Source organism: Sorex fumeus, unplaced genomic scaffold (genome assembly GCF_029834395.1).
Source record: "Sorex fumeus unplaced genomic scaffold, SorFum_2.1 ptg000081l, whole genome shotgun sequence".
Classification (NCBI taxonomy): Eukaryota; Metazoa; Chordata; class Mammalia; order Eulipotyphla; family Soricidae; genus Sorex; species Sorex fumeus.
The window spans coordinates 8323965-8341831 of NW_026606138.1; the positions used below are offsets into that span (position 1 = coordinate 8323965).

The 17867-nt window shown below is 42.4% G+C and overlaps 1 protein-coding gene across 12 annotated transcripts in view; it reads left to right on the forward strand.

The window, feature by feature from the left end:
• Positions 1-17867, forward strand: part of GRIP1 (glutamate receptor interacting protein 1) — a 798871-nt gene that overhangs the window by 701896 nt on the left and 79108 nt on the right. For all 12 annotated transcript variants that reach the window (XM_056130719.1, XM_056130715.1, XM_056130718.1 and 9 more), the window contains one exon: positions 9970-10050. In XM_056130719.1, coding sequence (XP_055986694.1) covers positions 9970-10050 — 81 coding nt within the window. The remainder of the gene's footprint in view (positions 1-9969; positions 10051-17867) is intronic.

Sequence of the window (17867 nt, forward strand, 5' to 3'; positions counted from 1 at the left end):
AATTCCTGAGTGCATGAGCCAGGAGTAACCCCTGTGCAAGGCTGAGTGTGACCCAAAAAGCAAAAAAAAAAAAAAAAAAGTTACTAGAGATAAAATGAGATAGGAGGGATTCACAGTTCAGAGAGGGTCCAAGGAGATAGCAACAGGGGATGGAGTGGAAAAAAAAAAAAAAACAGGGCACCGAAAGGTGCTCTTTTGTTTTAAGATTGGAGAAATGAACGGGTGAAGTAAATTAGGGCAATGTTGTAGGTGGGTATGTGGGGGAGTTCCAAAGGGTAAAGGAGGCATTGAAGGGAGTGAGTTCCTGCCACACCCCTGCTCGCTCCACCACTGATGAGGTGCACTAGGATATGAGACTCACTGAAGCCCACAAGAGCTCCCACAGATTTGGACACTGAAATCCTTCCACCTGGCTTCTCAGGCTCATTGTCTATTCCCAGAGGAAAGAATTTCAGAAGACAAATAAGGAGACAAGGATATTTTACTTATGAAATACGAGGTTGGAGAGGGATTTGTGTAAGGAGAAAGGGATATAAGTGTTAGATTGAAGTTGGCACTCTCTGGCTTTGTAAGGGATCATACACATTTGGGATATCGGAATGGAAAGCACCCATAAAGGAAAAGAAAAAGGTGCACTTAGAGTAATGCATTGGGATGGTTTTCAAGGGGGAGGGATTCCCTGAAGTAAAGGGAAACACTTGCTCATACAGATTACGCAGGCATGGGTGACTCCAAGACAAGATGCTGAGTGGACATACATGCTCCTTCAAAGCTGACTCTCATAAGGATTTTTCCCCCAAGCTACCCATCCTGGAGTCCACTGCTAGGAGGTTGTCAAGGATGGATTGATGAATAGCCCTTGATGGGTCCTTAATGGGCTCAGCTAGTTTTGACTTTATGAAATTCACTGAAATTCTCTGCCAAAGACTTTCTACCTGCCTGCTTACTTCAAAGAATATATAATTGGTAAAATTGGACACACACACACACACACACACACACACACACATACACACACACAAATGGGATGGGAACTTATTCAGAATATACCTAATGTAAGACAAAGTAGACCTCTTTCCATGCATTTGAAGAAAGAAAAATAAAAATAGCATTTTTTTAACTTTGCAAAGATGAAGGTATCTGGGGAGTTGAAAGAAATTAGCTATTCTGAACCAGAGCAATAGTGCAGTGGCAGGGCACTTGCCTTGCAAGAAGCTGACCTAGGTGCCATCCCTGGCTCCATATATGGTTCCAAGCCCCACCAGCAATAATATGTAGGCACGGAGCCAGGAGTAAGCCCTGAATGCCATTGGGAAAGGGAGGGAGGGAGGGAGGGAGGGAGGGAGGGAGGGAGGGAGGACATTAACTATTCCATGCTGTTCTACTAGAATAGCTAATAGAGAAATGAATGAGAAAACCAGCCAGATATGTGAGGTTTTGTGGGGTACCAGTGGCCCACACTGGTCAGTGGACTAAAGAAAGTCTGTAAGTTCTAAGGTTATAGCAATGTCAATAGGCAGTTGTGTTCTTTTATGTAAGAACTAAACTGTTGAGCAAAACAACTTGAAACATCAAATTATTACATTAAGTCAGAGATTGAAATTTCCAGAGACATTTCAATAGAAGAACTTGAATCTCAGAGGTTCAAATTGTTGCAGGGAGAATCAAGTATTATGATAATAGCATCAAAATTATCATAATAATACCTCTCAAATGTTTACACTATGCCTCATCCTGTTTCTAAGCTTTGTGTGAGCATTAAAGTAAGTAAAGTAAAGGCCCTCCCGTTGATCGTCGATTTGCTCGAGCGGGCCCAGTAACGTCTCCATTGGAGACTTTGTTGTTACTGTGTCTGGCATATCCAATACTCTCGGTAGCTTGCCAGGCTCTCCGAGAGGGGCGGAGGAATCGAACTCGGGTCGGCCATGTTGGCTGCGTGCAAGGCAGATGCCCTACCCGCTGTGCTATTAGCTCACTTAAACCTTTTAACAGATGGCTTTTATGTCCCCCCAAAAACTGAAGCCACTCATGGTAGGGCTGGGATTCTAACCCAGCTCCAAAGATTATACTCTATCCACTAGTTGAATTGCCTGTTTCAAAGTATCTAGCTTGGAAAGGGAAGGGAATCAATTAAGGATCTACATAATAGACTGAAGAAGAGAAGGAAATGAAGCTTCTTCAGAGGAAAAAAATGGGGAGAGAAGAATTATGATTTTGCTAATGGTTAAGACTTACACTCAAGTTTAGAATTTTTTACAAATGCAAACAAGTCTTCAAAATTTCTGAAGTAGAGAGAGATTTGGCTCCTTTGAAGGAGTGGCCTCGGGAACTTTGATCAGCATTCAGAAACGACTATTCCCACTGTTCCTGTGAGACTTCTCTCAGTGCTGTGTTCCTCCGCGTCTGCTATATTGGTCTCTGGCCAAGTTTTCTTGACTTTTTTTTCTCCCCTGACTTTGGCTTCACATGATTGTCCCAACCTCACTAAAGTGCCCAGCCAATATCTGTCACTTATTATTTCCAGTTCCAGAGAGGAAGAATCTAACTGACCAGCTTAGGTTTGGTGTCTTCGCTTTAGAGTCAACTATGGTCAAGCCAAATCTAGTAAAATATATCCTGTGAGGACCACCTGGTAGGAGTATATGGCTTTCAAAGAAGATGCTATGCAGTGGGCCCAGAAAGTACTTACTGTGATCATAGAACACTGATGGTGAAGGACTATCTGTACAATCAACAGAAATGCTATCCAGTGCATATCCCAGCTAGTTATCTAGCATGGCCCAGGGCTCAGAGCTATAGTACAGCAGGTAGGGCATTTGACTTACACATGGCCCACCGGTTTGATCCCTCGCACCACATGTGTTCCCACAAACTGACCAGGAGTGATCCCTGAGCATAATGCCAGGAGTAAGCTCTGAGGAATGCCAAGAATGGCCCAAAATCAAAAAAGAAACTGAACAGCATAATCTCTACCATAAGAAGTATCTAAGTATTTTCTTATGCTAAAAATGCACTTTTATTTTACATGTATCCAAAATATTTTCATTGTTTCATCCATATGAAACATATGTATGCACAGTTTAATAATGGTTGGTGAAGAGCTTTTAATAAAGTCAAGCTCCTAAAAAAAATAGGAACTCGGGGTAGGGGCAGGGAGATAGCTCAAAAAGCTGAGTGAATGCTTTGCTTGCAAGAGATTCAGAACTGAACCCCAGCACCACATGGACCCATGAGCACCACTGGGAGCAACCTCTGAGCTCCACACCAGAAGTAACCCCTGAGCACTACTGGGTGTGGTCCAATTGGTTTTTTGTTCGTTTGTTTGTTTTGCTTTTTGGGTCACACCCGGAGATGAACAGGAGTTACTACTAGCTCTGCACTCAGGAATTACTCCTAAGTGCTCAGGGGACCATATGGGATGCTGGAAATCAAACCTGGGTCGGACACGTGCAAGGCAAATGCCCTACCCACTGTGCTATCACTCCAGTCCCTGTGGTCCAATTGTTACACACACACACACACACACACACACACACACACACACACTCCAAATAGGAGCTATTACGCCTATTTCTAGCATGCTTGAATAGATGACAGGAGAAGGGATTTAATGTCATTTCCTATGCCTTTAAAGGCCCTGAAAATCTACCTATTTCAATTGGATAGAAAGATGTTTAATAGGACCATGAAAATGTGCTCCCATCCTGTCATTTCCTCATCTCTTGCTCACGGCAGCCCTCACTAATAGATGCCAGGATCTATTTGCTGCATCCAGATCCAACATCAGAATCTTCAGTAAAATGCTGAAGTTAGTCATTATAGTCCATTGAAACTGTTGGAATCAGAAAACATCTTATTTTAGATAATCAAGAACTTAGGAACATGAAGTTCTGCAGAATTATTTCAAAACTAGTGCTATTCAGAGTGGCATATTACAGGTAGGACTAGCTAGAACTAGATGTCAAAGTCTGCTAGTATCAGATATAAGTCATCTATTTCTCAGATTCTTCCTCAGAAATATATTCAGATACTCACCAGGTTTTGGATCACAAAGATATGTTCTCCCCTTTAACAAATATTTTAAGTGACACATAAAATGGGTAATGAACTTGACAGTGAGTACACATTGGTCAGTTCTTTTTTGTTGTTTGTTTATTTGGGGCTAATTCTCATGATCCCCTGGAGCTGCTCCAAGTGCAGTGCTTACAGACTATGCCAAGCTGGGAACTGAACCGAGGGCTTCCCTATGCAAAACACCAGCCCTCTGACACTCTCCCTACCTCTTGATTCTATTTCTTTCTGTTGGTACCACTGTACATACACTATTGTAGTAACATTAATCACTTTTAAATTAACCTGCTAATAAAGATTTAAAGTATATTTCTTCACCAAAGTTCTAAACCACATGCATAATTTTATAAATGTAATTATTGCATATAAAGAATTTACATTTTTTTCTTCTGTATTTTAAGTACTACCCTAGTACAGTGATAGTACAGCAGGTCGGGCATGTGCATTGCATCCAGCCATCTGGGTTCAATCCCCAGCATCCCATATGGTCCTTGGAGCAAGGAGTGATTTCTGAGTACCGAGCCAGCAGTTAGCCTTGAGCACCACTGGGTGACTAAAAGCAAACAAAAATAATAATACATTATCATGAATTCTTGAAATTTCTGCTTACATTCTGAAGGTAGTTTGCTGGGGTAGGGGGTGGGAACTAGACAGCTTAGTTCTAGAAGAAATCCCAGTGGAAGTCCTATCAAACAACCTTTGCCATTATTACTAGATTCTCCAGTGCCTTTTTCTGAGTAGGTAAGAGTTAAACATTCACATTCACCCCCCTCTTAAAATTTCTTAATTCTTCTCAAACCTCACAAGGGTGAACAGATTGATGAATTATAATGCTCTGCTTACTCACTATGCCAACAATGACTGCTTCGGGCAAAAAAAGCAGACCAATTGGAAAGAAAAAAGACCCCTCCCCCTTTTCTTACCCAAATGTGTTTTTAATTATAGTATTAACAAAGATAAAGCAAAATCAGGGGAGTGCAGAATAATCACTTAGGAGTCTAACAAAATAAACATTCTGTTTACTTGTTCTAAACCTGGTGTTTTCTTTCCAAATATTGGCTTTGTTTCCTTCTTACTAATATTTCTTTAAGAAACTTCAAATTAAGTGTGCCTTTGCTTTAACAACCAAATAATTGTAAAAGGGAAAAATTGCCAAAGATAAAATAAGTCATGTTGGCGGTTAAAGATTAAAATGAAGCAACAGCTTGAGCAAAGAGATTCATTTGTTATTTGTTCATCACTATGAGTATTACAAATCTTATGTAGTCAAATATGATCCATTACTGTTTTTCAGGATGTGAGAATATCTCCTCCAATGTCATTAACAATGTTAATCTTGGTCAAGTTTCCCTGCATTAAAAATGTAGAAAGCCAAGATGTTGCCATAGTAACTATTGTGAACCACTGTTTCCCAGCCTTTGTGTTTCAAAGACCTCACTTGTATAGTATCATTGGCAAGATCTTATATACTTACATGTAAGCATAGACACAAGCAAACACCACACACACACACACACACACACACACACACACACACACATTTACTGAGAACTTTTTCACAAATAGTGAAGCCATTTATTCTTGTAAAGCTCTTTATACATATACTTTTGGGCCATTGACATGCTTTACCTTATACTCCAATTGCTGCTGCACCCATAAACCCATGTAAATGGACTTTCTGCCTAGCTCTTGTTCCATTTCCTCCATAGGATCAATGTGTTTGCCAGAGATCTTTCAGTTGTCAGCAACAGAAATATGTATGAGCTAATGTAGACAGAGTAGAGGTGTGTACTAGAAGTGCAAGGGCCTTCCACAGCCCTGGAGGACAGGAAATGGAGACAAAGGCAGACCAAAACCTGAGGGGCTATCCTGGCCTACGGCAATCTCTCACCTCACCCCCCCACACACACACTCTGTGGTGCCTTTGTTCCTTCTCTCTGAGAATTGGCTGCTGGTGCCTCTGGGCAAAGCTGGACCTTTCCAAGTCCCTCTCTCTGCTCCCAGGTTATATGCTAATCCAGATGTCTGAACTATTGGTGAGAGGTAGAATAGAAGGTTGCAATTAGAGAAAGTCTGTTTATAAGTCTTCTAGGATCCAGAAAAGAGATGGCGAGATGGCGGAAGGTATGGGATTGATGAATATATAAATACTTGCTGGCTCCTTTCATAAAATTAGAACATCCTTTCTGAAGAATTTTATTGAAAACAGAGAGAGAGAGAGAGAGAGCGGCCTCATTACATGTACCACATGTCTTCTACCCCTGAGCTACATCCCTGGTTTTATGAGCCCATTGAGAATTACTTTGAAAGTAAATATTTATGGTTCCAGAGATATAGTATAGTGGGTAAGATGCTTGCCTTGCACACAGCTAGCCCAGGTTCCATCCTGAGCACCTGGGGACATAAAGTCCCCTAAGCACCATCAAGAGTGATTCCTGAAACAGAGCCTGTAGTAACCCCTAAGCACCACCAGATGTGACCTAAAAAGCAGAAAGAAAGAAAATATTTATAATACTTACAACACCTGAAAGAAGAAAGTAAAGCACCCTTAAGTGTTCTTCAGTGGCCTCTTTTCTGTTTTTCTACTCCTTTCTCTTTTTTCTACTCAATAGGTTAAAACTAGTCCTTCTTTTTGAAATCTGTTAGGGACATAGGGACATAAACATTTCACTTATCTCAAGTTCTGCTTATGAGTTTTTTCATGAATATGTAAACTAGAAGATGGATGTGGTTATTTTCTGGCATGCCAGTGGGTTATTTGTTGGGGAGGACAGTGAGGTCAAAATAATTAATTCAGGGGCTAGAGCAATAGCACAGCAGGTAGGGCATTTGCCTTGCATGCAGCTGACCCAGGTTCAATCCCCGGCATCCCATATGGTCTCCCAAGCACTGCCAGGTGTAATTCCTGAGTGCAGAGCCAGGAGTAACCCCTGAGCATTGTTGGATGTGACCCCAAAAGCAAAATATAAAATAAAATTAAAAAAGTAAATTAACTCAAAGACTACTCAGCAGACCCCTGATGGGGCTAGAAAGATAGGAGGGATGGAGATGGAGAGAGGCTCCAGCTGCATCCCCTGCCCTGGGAGTGAAGGACGGAGTGGGAAGTGAAGTCAGAGATGGAAGATTAAGGAGTACCTGGAGCAGTGACTGAGACTGCCAGGCCGGAGGGGAGGGTTCCTCCCACCATCCCTCTTTCCCCCTCTATTTTTTCTTTTAACAGATAAGTTTCTAAAAGCCAGGAAAGGTGGGAGGGTGAGAATATCAAATTTTTGTGTCTGTGCTTAGCAAGCTATGGTGAATCTTCTGAATAAGATCAAACTCTGGTCTTGTAAAAAGTTGCTTAAATTCCTCATGGGAGTATACAAAGGGCCAGGAAGAGCAAGGAAGGCAGAACCAGAAAGAGCACAGGGCATTGGCTGCTTCCCAGAAGCCACGTCTGACCTGGCCTCTGCTTTGCAGAATGTTACATATGCGATTAGTAAATAGGACCAGCGGGGCTCAGCCTAATAGGCAGGAGCTACCCACTCACAGGTGGCCTCATTAATTTTTTTGTGTGCCGGTTGGCGGGTTAACCTTGAACAAAACCAAGCAGTAAAAGTGGGTTAGTTCAGCCTTCCCACCTTCTTCCCCTTCTGTTAATGCTTTCTTTGCTTCTCATCACTCCAACCCATCCCCTCTCCACACCTTCCAGAGAAGAACTGTAGTCATTAGCAACTTTGTGAATTGATGCTATCCTCTCAGTGACTATTTCCACTTTAATCTTATTTCTAAGGGAGATAGAATGTTTAATCATATTTCAGGCAGTGAAAGGAATTTTAAGAGCATAGGTAAGAGTAGTCCTTCCTGTCTCAAATATTAGTCAAGCCAACTTAGTTGACTTAAAGTCAACTTAATTCTACTCAAGGTTGAGATGCGACCCAGGCACACTGGTCGCCTGTCTGTTGCCACAATACTGACTTCTATACTGTTTGGCCAGTACCTAACCCACTTTCATCCAGTCCCAGTGACCCTCTGTAGTTTATACCTTCCCCCTTGGATCTCCTGGAACTCTCTGGGACCCAAAAATTGAAGCTCATCCTTCATGCTGGTAGGGCCTCCTAGGGCCCTATTTTCCAGTGCTGTGACCCACATCTGAACTAACTGTGGCCAGTGCTGTTCTGAAAATGAAATATGTTGAATATCGTTCCTGATTCTACTTGTAGTAGACTTTGTACTGTTAAAAATTAAGGCATCTACCTACCTCTTCAAATCAACAACCAATACCCAGCTCCCTTTAAACAACAGATGAAGAAAGTAATGTGGGATCAGGAACTCTGGGTGAATATTATAGAGCGAACAAAGTTGCAGGGGCTCAGGAGGTTGTCGCCACCCTAGAGTTCTTATTATCCATTGATGTTTTAGGGTTCCAGGGCCTCACAGAGGCAAGGCTTGTGATCCTCCCACTTGAGACGCATCCTCAGCTCAAAGACCTCTAATTTTTGTTTTAATTTTTCATTTTTAATTTAATTGAGTAAACATGAGTTTATAAGAGTGTAAAATGTCAGACTGAAGAAATAGTACAACAGTTAAGGCACTTGCATGCTGCTGACCTGTATTCAAGCCCCTGCACCCGAAACGGGACCCCAAGTCCCATCAAGAGTGATCCCTGAGTAGTAGATACATGGGACAGATAGCTGAAAGCCTGCCTCATGGGCAAAGGGGAGAAGGCGGCTGGAATAGAGAAGGGATCACTAAGGAAAAGATGGTTGGGGGAATCGGTCGGGATGGGAGATGTGTGTTGAAGGTAGATAAAGGAGCAAACATGATAACCTCTCAGGGTCTATATTGCAAACTATAATGCCCAAAAGTAGAGCGAGAGTATGGGGAATCATGTCTGCCATGGAGGCAGGGGGAGAGTGGGAAAGGGGGAGTATACTGGGGAAATTGGTGGTGGGGAATGTGCACTAGTGGAGGGATGGGTGCTTGATCATTGTGTGATTGTAACCCAAACATGAAAGCTTGTAACTATCTCATGGTAATTCAATAAAACTTAAAAAAAAAAAGTGATCCCTGAGCAGAGTCAGGAGTTAGCACTAAGCACCAATTGGTGTGGCCCAAAACCCAAACCAGCCCCTCCCCTCACGCTAAAAGAAAAGTGTAAATGTTGACCAGGGATGTGGCTCAGTGGCAGAGTGCTTGCCTCACTATGGGAGGCTGTGGCCGTGGGTTTGAGCCCCAACACCACTGAGGGGAGAGAGAGAGAGAGAGACAGACAGACAGACAGACAGACAGACAGACAGACAGACAGAGAGGAAAAAATAGGGTAAATGTTTATATGTGTTAGGGGAACACCAGTGATTTTTTTAAACATTAATATGTCTGAGAATCACCTGGGGAACTGTGTAATATATAGCTCTCTAGGTTTTTCCTTCAGAGATTTTGGTTCCCTAGATTTGGGGTGCAGTCTATATTTTTAACTTGTATCCCAGGTAAATTTTCAGGAGATGTTGCCTGAGTCATACTCCAGAAATGCTAAACTCATCTGGTGCTTGAATTTGGAACTAATGACTCTGCATAGGACGTAGTCATCACTAGAAGCTTGTTTTGTTGAGATTTTCCAGACATTCAGTTACACTGCCATTGCTTGAATGACATGATCATAAATATTCTTGTAATATCACAATGGGTAGGGTGCTTGCCTTGTATGCAGACAACATGCATTCGATCCCCAGTATGCCATCTGGTTCCCTGAGCCTGCCAGGAGTGATTCCTGAACACCAAGTCAGGAGTAACCTGAGCACTACTGAGTGTATTGCAAAAAAAAAAAAAAAAAAAAGCTTATTGATATATTTTCATTGATTGGTGATTCATTCTTCCTGGTCATATATAAACATGCTTTTCTAAATTTTGAAATTACAGAGTCCGTCATCCCAAGTAGTGGAACATTTCATGTAAAGCTCCCTAAGAAGCACAATGTGGAACTCGGAATAACCATAAGTTGTAAGTAGAAGTGAATATTTTTTTAAATTTTGGATTTTAAAATTCAATTTGTTTCATAGCTGTGTACATATTTTAAACCTTTTAATATCATAAAACTTCTGCCAGATAAAAATTCTACAACTATGTCTTTTATTTAAAAAAAATCTCAAGCTAAAAATAACTATAAAATTATATTGTCCAATGGTCTATAGGTATGGAAAATGTTTTCAGTGTCATTGCCAACTTTCCATGTAATGATATAAAAATGTAAAGCTAGATCACACCCACAATATTTATGCTATGTGAATGGGGACAATTCACTTAAACTCTCTCTGATCTTACTATAAATGAAAATAGAATATCTACCAAATCCCCCATTTTTTTGTTGGCTATTTGAACTACTAACAAAAATAATATTTATATATCTAGTATAGTCACTGGCAAGTAGTAAATACTTAATCACTGTGTCACACCACTCTGTTCATGAGTAATTTACAGGGCCCATGAAACTATGTAGGTTCTGGGCCTGGAAAGAGAGTGCATGAGCGGAATGCATGTTTGGGAGGCCTGGATTCAACACTGCAGAATCTCCCAAGTACCACTGGGTATGGCCACTAAATAAATAAAGTAAAAAAAAAAATAAAAGCTTATAAATTCTCTCATAAGTGGAACCGACCTCCATTGCTCAACCATCGCCTCACTCCAGGCCGCTTTCCAGAGCACTGGGCTGAGATTACAGGACACTTACTACCCATTTATGCCTGCCTCTGGGAGAGCAAGCTATGAGAGTATTCCACCCTTCAGGGCAGAGCCTGGCAAGCTCCCCGTGGCATATTCGATATGCCAAATACAGTAACAACAACAGGTCTCATTCCCCTGACCCTGAAAGAGCCTCCAATTGTTGGGAAAAGACGAGTAAGAAGAGGCTGCTAAAATCTCAGGGCTGGGAGGAATAGAGATGTTACTGGCACCCACTCGAATAAATCGAAGATCAACAAGATGACAGTGATACAGTGATAAATTCTCTCCATTTTAGTAGTGTGTTTTACTGAACTGTTTCCACAATAATATATTTAACAAAAACTGCATTTATTTAAGTTATGGCTCTCTTCTCCATTCTACATAATACATTTTGTAAGACTTCAGTCAATTTCTGAATTCCTTCTCTGCACATCTGCACAAGGTATGCCAAGCCCCCCCCCCAAAAAAATAAAAATAAAAACAGCAGAACACATAGGCATGTTTCATTTTCTCCTTTCCTCAGACTCTGGATTTATAATTACTGTGAAAGAAAGAAAGAAAGAAAGAAAGAAAGAAAGAAAGAAAGAAAGAAAGAAAGAAAGAAAGGAAGGAAGGAAGGAAGAAAGAAGGAAGGAAGAGAGAGAGAGAATGAAGGGAGAGAGGGAGGGAGGGAGGGAGGGAGGGAAAATTTTAGCCCTAGTGGAGTTTTATAGAATAGAAAATAAGGTTCTTATGGTTTTTGTATTCATAAACTAATTTCATCCATTAAGAACCCAAGAAAAGAAAGTCAGTGATAAATGCACAAAGACCAAAGGAGACATAGAGGCAATGCCTATGACAAAGGAGTGGTCCTTCAAGCAAGAGTGATGTGAATGCATAAAAGTGCCTGAGTACAGTCTGCCCAGAAAGCATTTATGTCCACTGTTAAGGCAAACATAAAAAGTCTCAATTGCAAAGGATGAAGCGGGGCTGTCCAACTCCGCTTTGAAGGTACAACACTGAACATGAAATTTTATTTATAACCAATAAATTGCACATGCCTAGTGCAACTCTAAAAATGGTGGTGCTACAATGTAGAGTAAGTGTTAAGAACAAAATGACATATGGCTGAGAAGGTGCCTATAGCCCTTCCCACAAGCCTCCAGATTGCCTTCTGGGAGAAGTATGTGTGATGTGCCTGTGTGTGGTCAGTGGAATGAGGAAATGGGGCTAGGGAGAATGCAGACCTTTTCTGGGTGCTACCTGAAAAGCTCCTAGAATGCCATGGCTTCATTTGCTTAGCCTCTTGTTTTTCTCAGTATGATACAAAGATGGTCTGTAGCTCTAGCTCCCAAGATTAAGGAAGAATTCCTCTGAGCTTACTGTTCTAAGGCTATTTGGGACTCAAGATGATTTCTGCAACCCTCATATCAATTTAAGGCTGTTCTCTTTGCATGTGGCCCACCCAGGGGTGGTCCCTAGCACCATATATGGTCCCCTAGGCCCTGCCAGGAGTAATCATAAGCACAGAGCTAGGAGTAAGCCCTGAGCACCACCAGGTTTGGCACAAATTCCCTCCCCTGCCAAAAAAAAAGGGGGGGGGGCAAAAGAAATAGTACAGGACTAAAGTACTAGCTTTGCAAGTGGCCAACTCTGGTGTGACCCCCAGCATCACATATGGTCCCCAGTGCACTGCTGGGAATGACCCCTGAGCAGAGAACCATGAGTAATCCCTGAACGCCAACAGGTGTGCCCCAAAACAACAAAACAAAAAGCTGTTCTCATCCATTCTATTTATTCTTTTCCACTATTTTTTTAATCTGTTTTGGCTGTGAAATGATATTTTTTTCCTTCAACCTTCTTTCAGTTAATGCATTTGCCAGCCTAGGCCCTGCACTTCTCTCTCACATTCAATTAGGAAATGGTCTTATTTGGGCTTATTCATGTGATACATTAATTTTTATTCTTAAATATTAGGCATAAATATAAATAGATGTGAGGGGATGTAGCTTAGTGGTAGTGCATTTGCCTTTCACATGTGTGACCATGAGTTTGATTCCCAAAGAAAATTAATATTACAAAGCATATGTCTACCACTGAGCCCATTCCTGTGCTGATAACCATTCTTTTCTTTCCTTCCTTCCTTCCTTCCTTCCTTCCTTCCTTCTTTCTTTCCTTCATTCTTTCTTTCTTTTCTTTTTTTCTTCCTTCCTTCCTTTTTCCTCTCCTATTTTCTTTCTTTCTCCCCTTATTTTCTTTCTTTCTCCTCCTTTCTTTTCCTTCTTTCATTTCTCTCTTTTTCCTTTTTTTTTTAAAAAATCTCTCTTCTGTCTTAGCTTTGGAACCACACCCAGTAGTGCTCATCTGCGCTAGGGGAATCCAGGAGTCCCACATGCAAAGTTGGTGGTCTAGCTCTTTGAGCTATCCACCCAACTCCTGTTTTGTTTATTTATTAGTTTGATAAAGTCCTCATGGCAGTGCTCAGGAGACCCAAGGGTCCCTCCCATTGATTCTAGGTCAATCAGGCTGGTGGTTCAATGCAATGAGAGCTCATAACTGCTCAAACCCTATGGTGCTAGAGATTACTTGGGACACCCTTATGGTTCTCAGGACTTCCAGGGCTGCACCAGGGTTTACCACACTCAAAACCTTAGCTTAGAGAGCCAGAGGACAGGTAGGGTGTTTGCCTTTTACACAGCTGACCTGGGTTCAATCCACGACATCCCATATGGTCCACTGAGTACCAGCAGGATTGATTCCTGAGTGCAGAGCCAGGAGTAAGCTCTGAGCATCTCTGGTGTGACCCAAAAAGACCAAAAAAAAGTCTTAGCTCATGTAATCTCTCTGATTCTATATTCCTTTTTTACAGTGTTTACATGTTAAGGTTGTTTGAGATAGCCATGTGTAAACAACTACAAAATATTTTGGTTACATGAATATTCACTTGAAAGTATACTTTATGAAAGTTTTGTGTGTATACTAAATATTACTTCTAAAATTGTTTTTTTTTCTAATTGTATAAACTAATCTAGATCCAGTCCCCTCCAGCCACCACCAAGGGTAGCCTGAAGTTTACCCATTCATAAGCTATAGCGGGTTGTGGGAGCTGAAAGTCTTATGCTGTTATTCCTGGATGTCAAACTTGCTTGTCAGCCCTCCTAAAGCTGTAGCTCCGTTTACACAAGTAGTCATCATCATACTAAGTTTGTCTTCAAGTGGGGAAAAAAAATGTATGTGTTGCCAGTTAAAAAGGCAGTTTTCCAAAACAACAATAACTCAAAAATTTTTCTTATACGGGGTATGGTGCTGCCAGCAGGTCAATCTGTACCTGTGAGGCGAGGGCATCAGCAGCCTGATGGCGCCTTCAGACTTCCAGATACCCCAAAATTGTTGCTGTGCCTTTGGCCAGACCCCAAAAACTTGGGGCAAAGTTTACCAAGAAAGTAAATGGCCAAAAGTTCGGTATGTGTGAAACACACCCACAAACCACCTCCGGCTCAGCTATATAATTGGAGGCAAGGCCTCTCTGGTTCCTGATTGAACTGCTTAATGGCCATGATCCCAGAGACTCAGAAATGAATCTTGGAAACAAGCGGCTTTAGGTAGAAATGCATCCGGTCCCTGCAGTAGGTTACCGGTGCTGGGCCAACCCAGGTGGGAATAGGTTTCGTGCCTTGGCCTGTTCCCCCTGGCGGCCCAGTGGCCGCCATCCTTCAGAGGCCACTGGATAGTCAGGTTTGGGCCCCCAGTGACGAGACACACAGGGCCTCATGGGATGGGGGGTGGAGCCAGACTTGTCCTTCCCACCCCAATGAGACCCCAAATCATCGCCCACGAATGGCCTCTCTGGCTCCTGATCCAGCTGCTTAACGGCCATGATCCCAGAGACTCAGAAACAAATCTCAAAACCCAGTGGCTTTTGGCAGAAATGCGTCCGGACCCCACAGTACGTTACTGTCGCCGGGCCACTCCAGGGAGGAAAGGGTGTTGTCACTCCACCTGCTCCCTCTTGGCGGCTCGGTGGCCGTCATCCTCCAGAGGCCATTGGACAGTCAGGCTTGGGCCCGCAGTGACAAAACTTGTTGGGCCTCACGGGATGAGGGGTGGGGGGGAAGCTGGGCCTGTCCTTCCCTCCCCAACGAGACCCCAAGTCATCACCCACGAATGGCCTCTCTGGCTCCTGATCAAGCTGCTTAATGGCCTTAATCCCAGAGACTCAGAAACAAATCTTGAAACCCAGCGGCTTTAGGCAGAAATGTGTCCGGACCCTGCAGTAGGTTACTGTCCCTGGGCCACCCCAGGGGGGAAAGGGTGCTGTCCTTCCGCCTGTTTCCCCCTGGCGGCTCAGTGGCCACCATCCTCCAGAGGCCATTGGACAGTCAAGCTTGGGCTTGCAGTTACGAAACTTGTTGGGCTTCATGGGACGGGGTGGAGCCAGGCCTGTCCTCCCCACCCCAACAAGACCACAAGTCATCACCCAGGAACGGCCTCTCTGGCTCCTGATCAAGCAGCTCCACAGCCATGATCCCAGAGACTCAGGAGCAAATCTCAAAACCCAGTGACTTTTGGCAGAAATTCCTCCAGATTTAAGTGTTAAAATTTTGGAATTTCAAAATCACATGGCCCTACTGCAGCCACGCAACATCATATGTTATTCATAACCAGCAATAGAACACAAATTGTCTATTGTTGCCTTTTCAGCATATCTGAGTGTTGGGGTAAAATCTCAAATAATAATGGTGGGTCTGGTGTCGAAATATTGAATGTGATCAAAGTAGAGAGAGAGTAATGTGGAAATCATCTGCCCCACAGGTGGGGGGAGGGTGTGGGATGGGGGTATACTAGGGTTTTTGGTGGTGGAGAATGGGCACTGGTGAAGGTACAGGTGTTTCATTGTATGACCGAGACTTAGACCCAAAAGCTTTGTAACTGCTCTCATGGTGATTCAATAAATAAAATTATAAAAAATGAAAAAAAAAAGTAAGGTGGAGTTCATGCACAATTCAATCAGCTAATCAAGTGGCTGAATAAATAGCAGTACTCCTACCAAAAAATTTTTTTCTTATAAATTCCAAAGGCCTAACATTGTTTCTGATGTATGTTCAAGGCTTACACTTGGCTCTGGGCTCAGGGGCTGCTCCTGAGGTACCTCAGGGGGCATATACGGTGCTGAGCATGGAGTTGGGTCATGGCCAAAGTTGCCACATACAAAAGTTTTACCTCTTGTACTGTCTCTCCAACTGTCTCACAGGTGCTTATTTTGCACCTGTCTTTGTTGAGTGAATGAGAGCAGAGTCACTCTGTAAACAATGCTCCCCACTTACCTGGGTTTGGTCCTCTAAGGGAGATGACGAAGATAAATGTTTGCACAGGCTGTCTGTGAACTAAGGAAGCATCCACTTGGGAAATCATTCAAGACTTAGAGCCTAGAGTTTCCTCCTCCCTTAGTTCCTTCATCTCCCTGAACCCAATTTCCTCACCTAGAACATAATCTTCTCACGACCTTGTTTGTAGCACTATAAAGAAGACAAGTGAGTTGCAGGGTGTGACGTGCCTGGAACTAACTGTGAACTATGACAAATGGTAGTTGTTGGATGATCCTTATTTATTTTACACACAGACCCCTGTGAGCCCGTTTAAGTAGTGTTCTACCCCGCAAAGTGTAGTAACAACTGAAATTGAATATGAAAAAGAATGAAATGAGGTGCTGTGAGGGTTGATGGGTGTTTGCCACTCTCCTACAAACTCCCATTTCTGTCTTTACTGTGTGAGGACTCTGGGTCGCAGGCCCTGGGCACACTCTCTGGAAGTACACCATCCCAGGCTTTACACTTGGCTTCAGGCTCACTCTTCATACCTAATTGACTGAGAAATGAGCTCCTCAGATTTTGGATGTGGTGAGCAGTTTTAGACTAATTTTCTTATGGTCCTGATGAGATACTCATAGTACATTAGCATCAGGCATCACTTTTATTGATGTTATTGCTATAATAGTCATTTATTATAGCAAATAAAATGGAATGGACTGCACAGGAGGCAATTGGAACGTGTCAATTAGGACTGGATACCTTAGCCAATCAGGACCTAGAGCGCCACCCATGAAGCCCACCTGGCTTTCCACACAGAACCCCCTGGTGGTCATTGTCCCAGGACGTTATCAGAGCATTCATGACCAGGGTGTTCTCAATTGTGCCTTTGTTATGGGCACTATTTGTGCCAGGCATAGTGCATTAACCAATTTATATGTGTTGTCTCACTTAATGTTCAAAGCCACTCAGTGATGTTGATACCCATTTTATAGAGGGGAAGTGCCAATAACAGGCCTAAAGAACCAGAGCCTATAAAAGAACGCCAACCCTGTCCATCTTTCTTCACACTAGCTGGGCTGCACACACTCATTGGCGGGCTGACAGCCCCACTCAACCCTGTCACCAGCTGATTGATGAAACTGCCCAAATTCTTTATCAGAAAAGCAAAAGGCAGCATTTTGTGAGTGAAGCCAATTCGTTGAATTTCTTTCTCTCTCTCTCTCTCTCTCTCTCTCTCTCTTTCTTTTTTTAGTTGTGATTGAATTGTTTGCAGAAACAAAGACTTGCTTTATCATTTTATAAAAATCATAAAGCACCCTTTATGACCCGCACAAGAAATCTGTCATTTTCCCCTCTAAGTCTTAAGCATATTCAGAAGAGAACCACTCATGTATTTTGCTAACTTTGCAATAAAAACTACACACTGCCCCAGATGAAATCAAGTAACTTGTTTTCCTTGTCAGGTTTTATATATATGGTTGCAATTAAAGTAAAATTGTATGTATGTATGTGAGACTGAGGGAGAGGAGAGAGGGAAAGGAGAGAGAAATCTCCAATATTGCTTTGGACACTTTACCAGACTCATTAACTGAAATACTTTGACAGCAGAATATGTTCCATGAATAGCTAGATGGTATAGAATGTACTTAAAATAGTTTATTGATTCACATTTAGTTGTCATCAAACTTAGAAATCTCCACCCACTTTCAAATATAGAAAATGTTTTCTAAGCAAAGGATAGGGACTGTCTTCTTCTATCCCTTTTTCAGAAACTTTTTGGAAGGAACAAAATCCGTGTTCACATAAAAA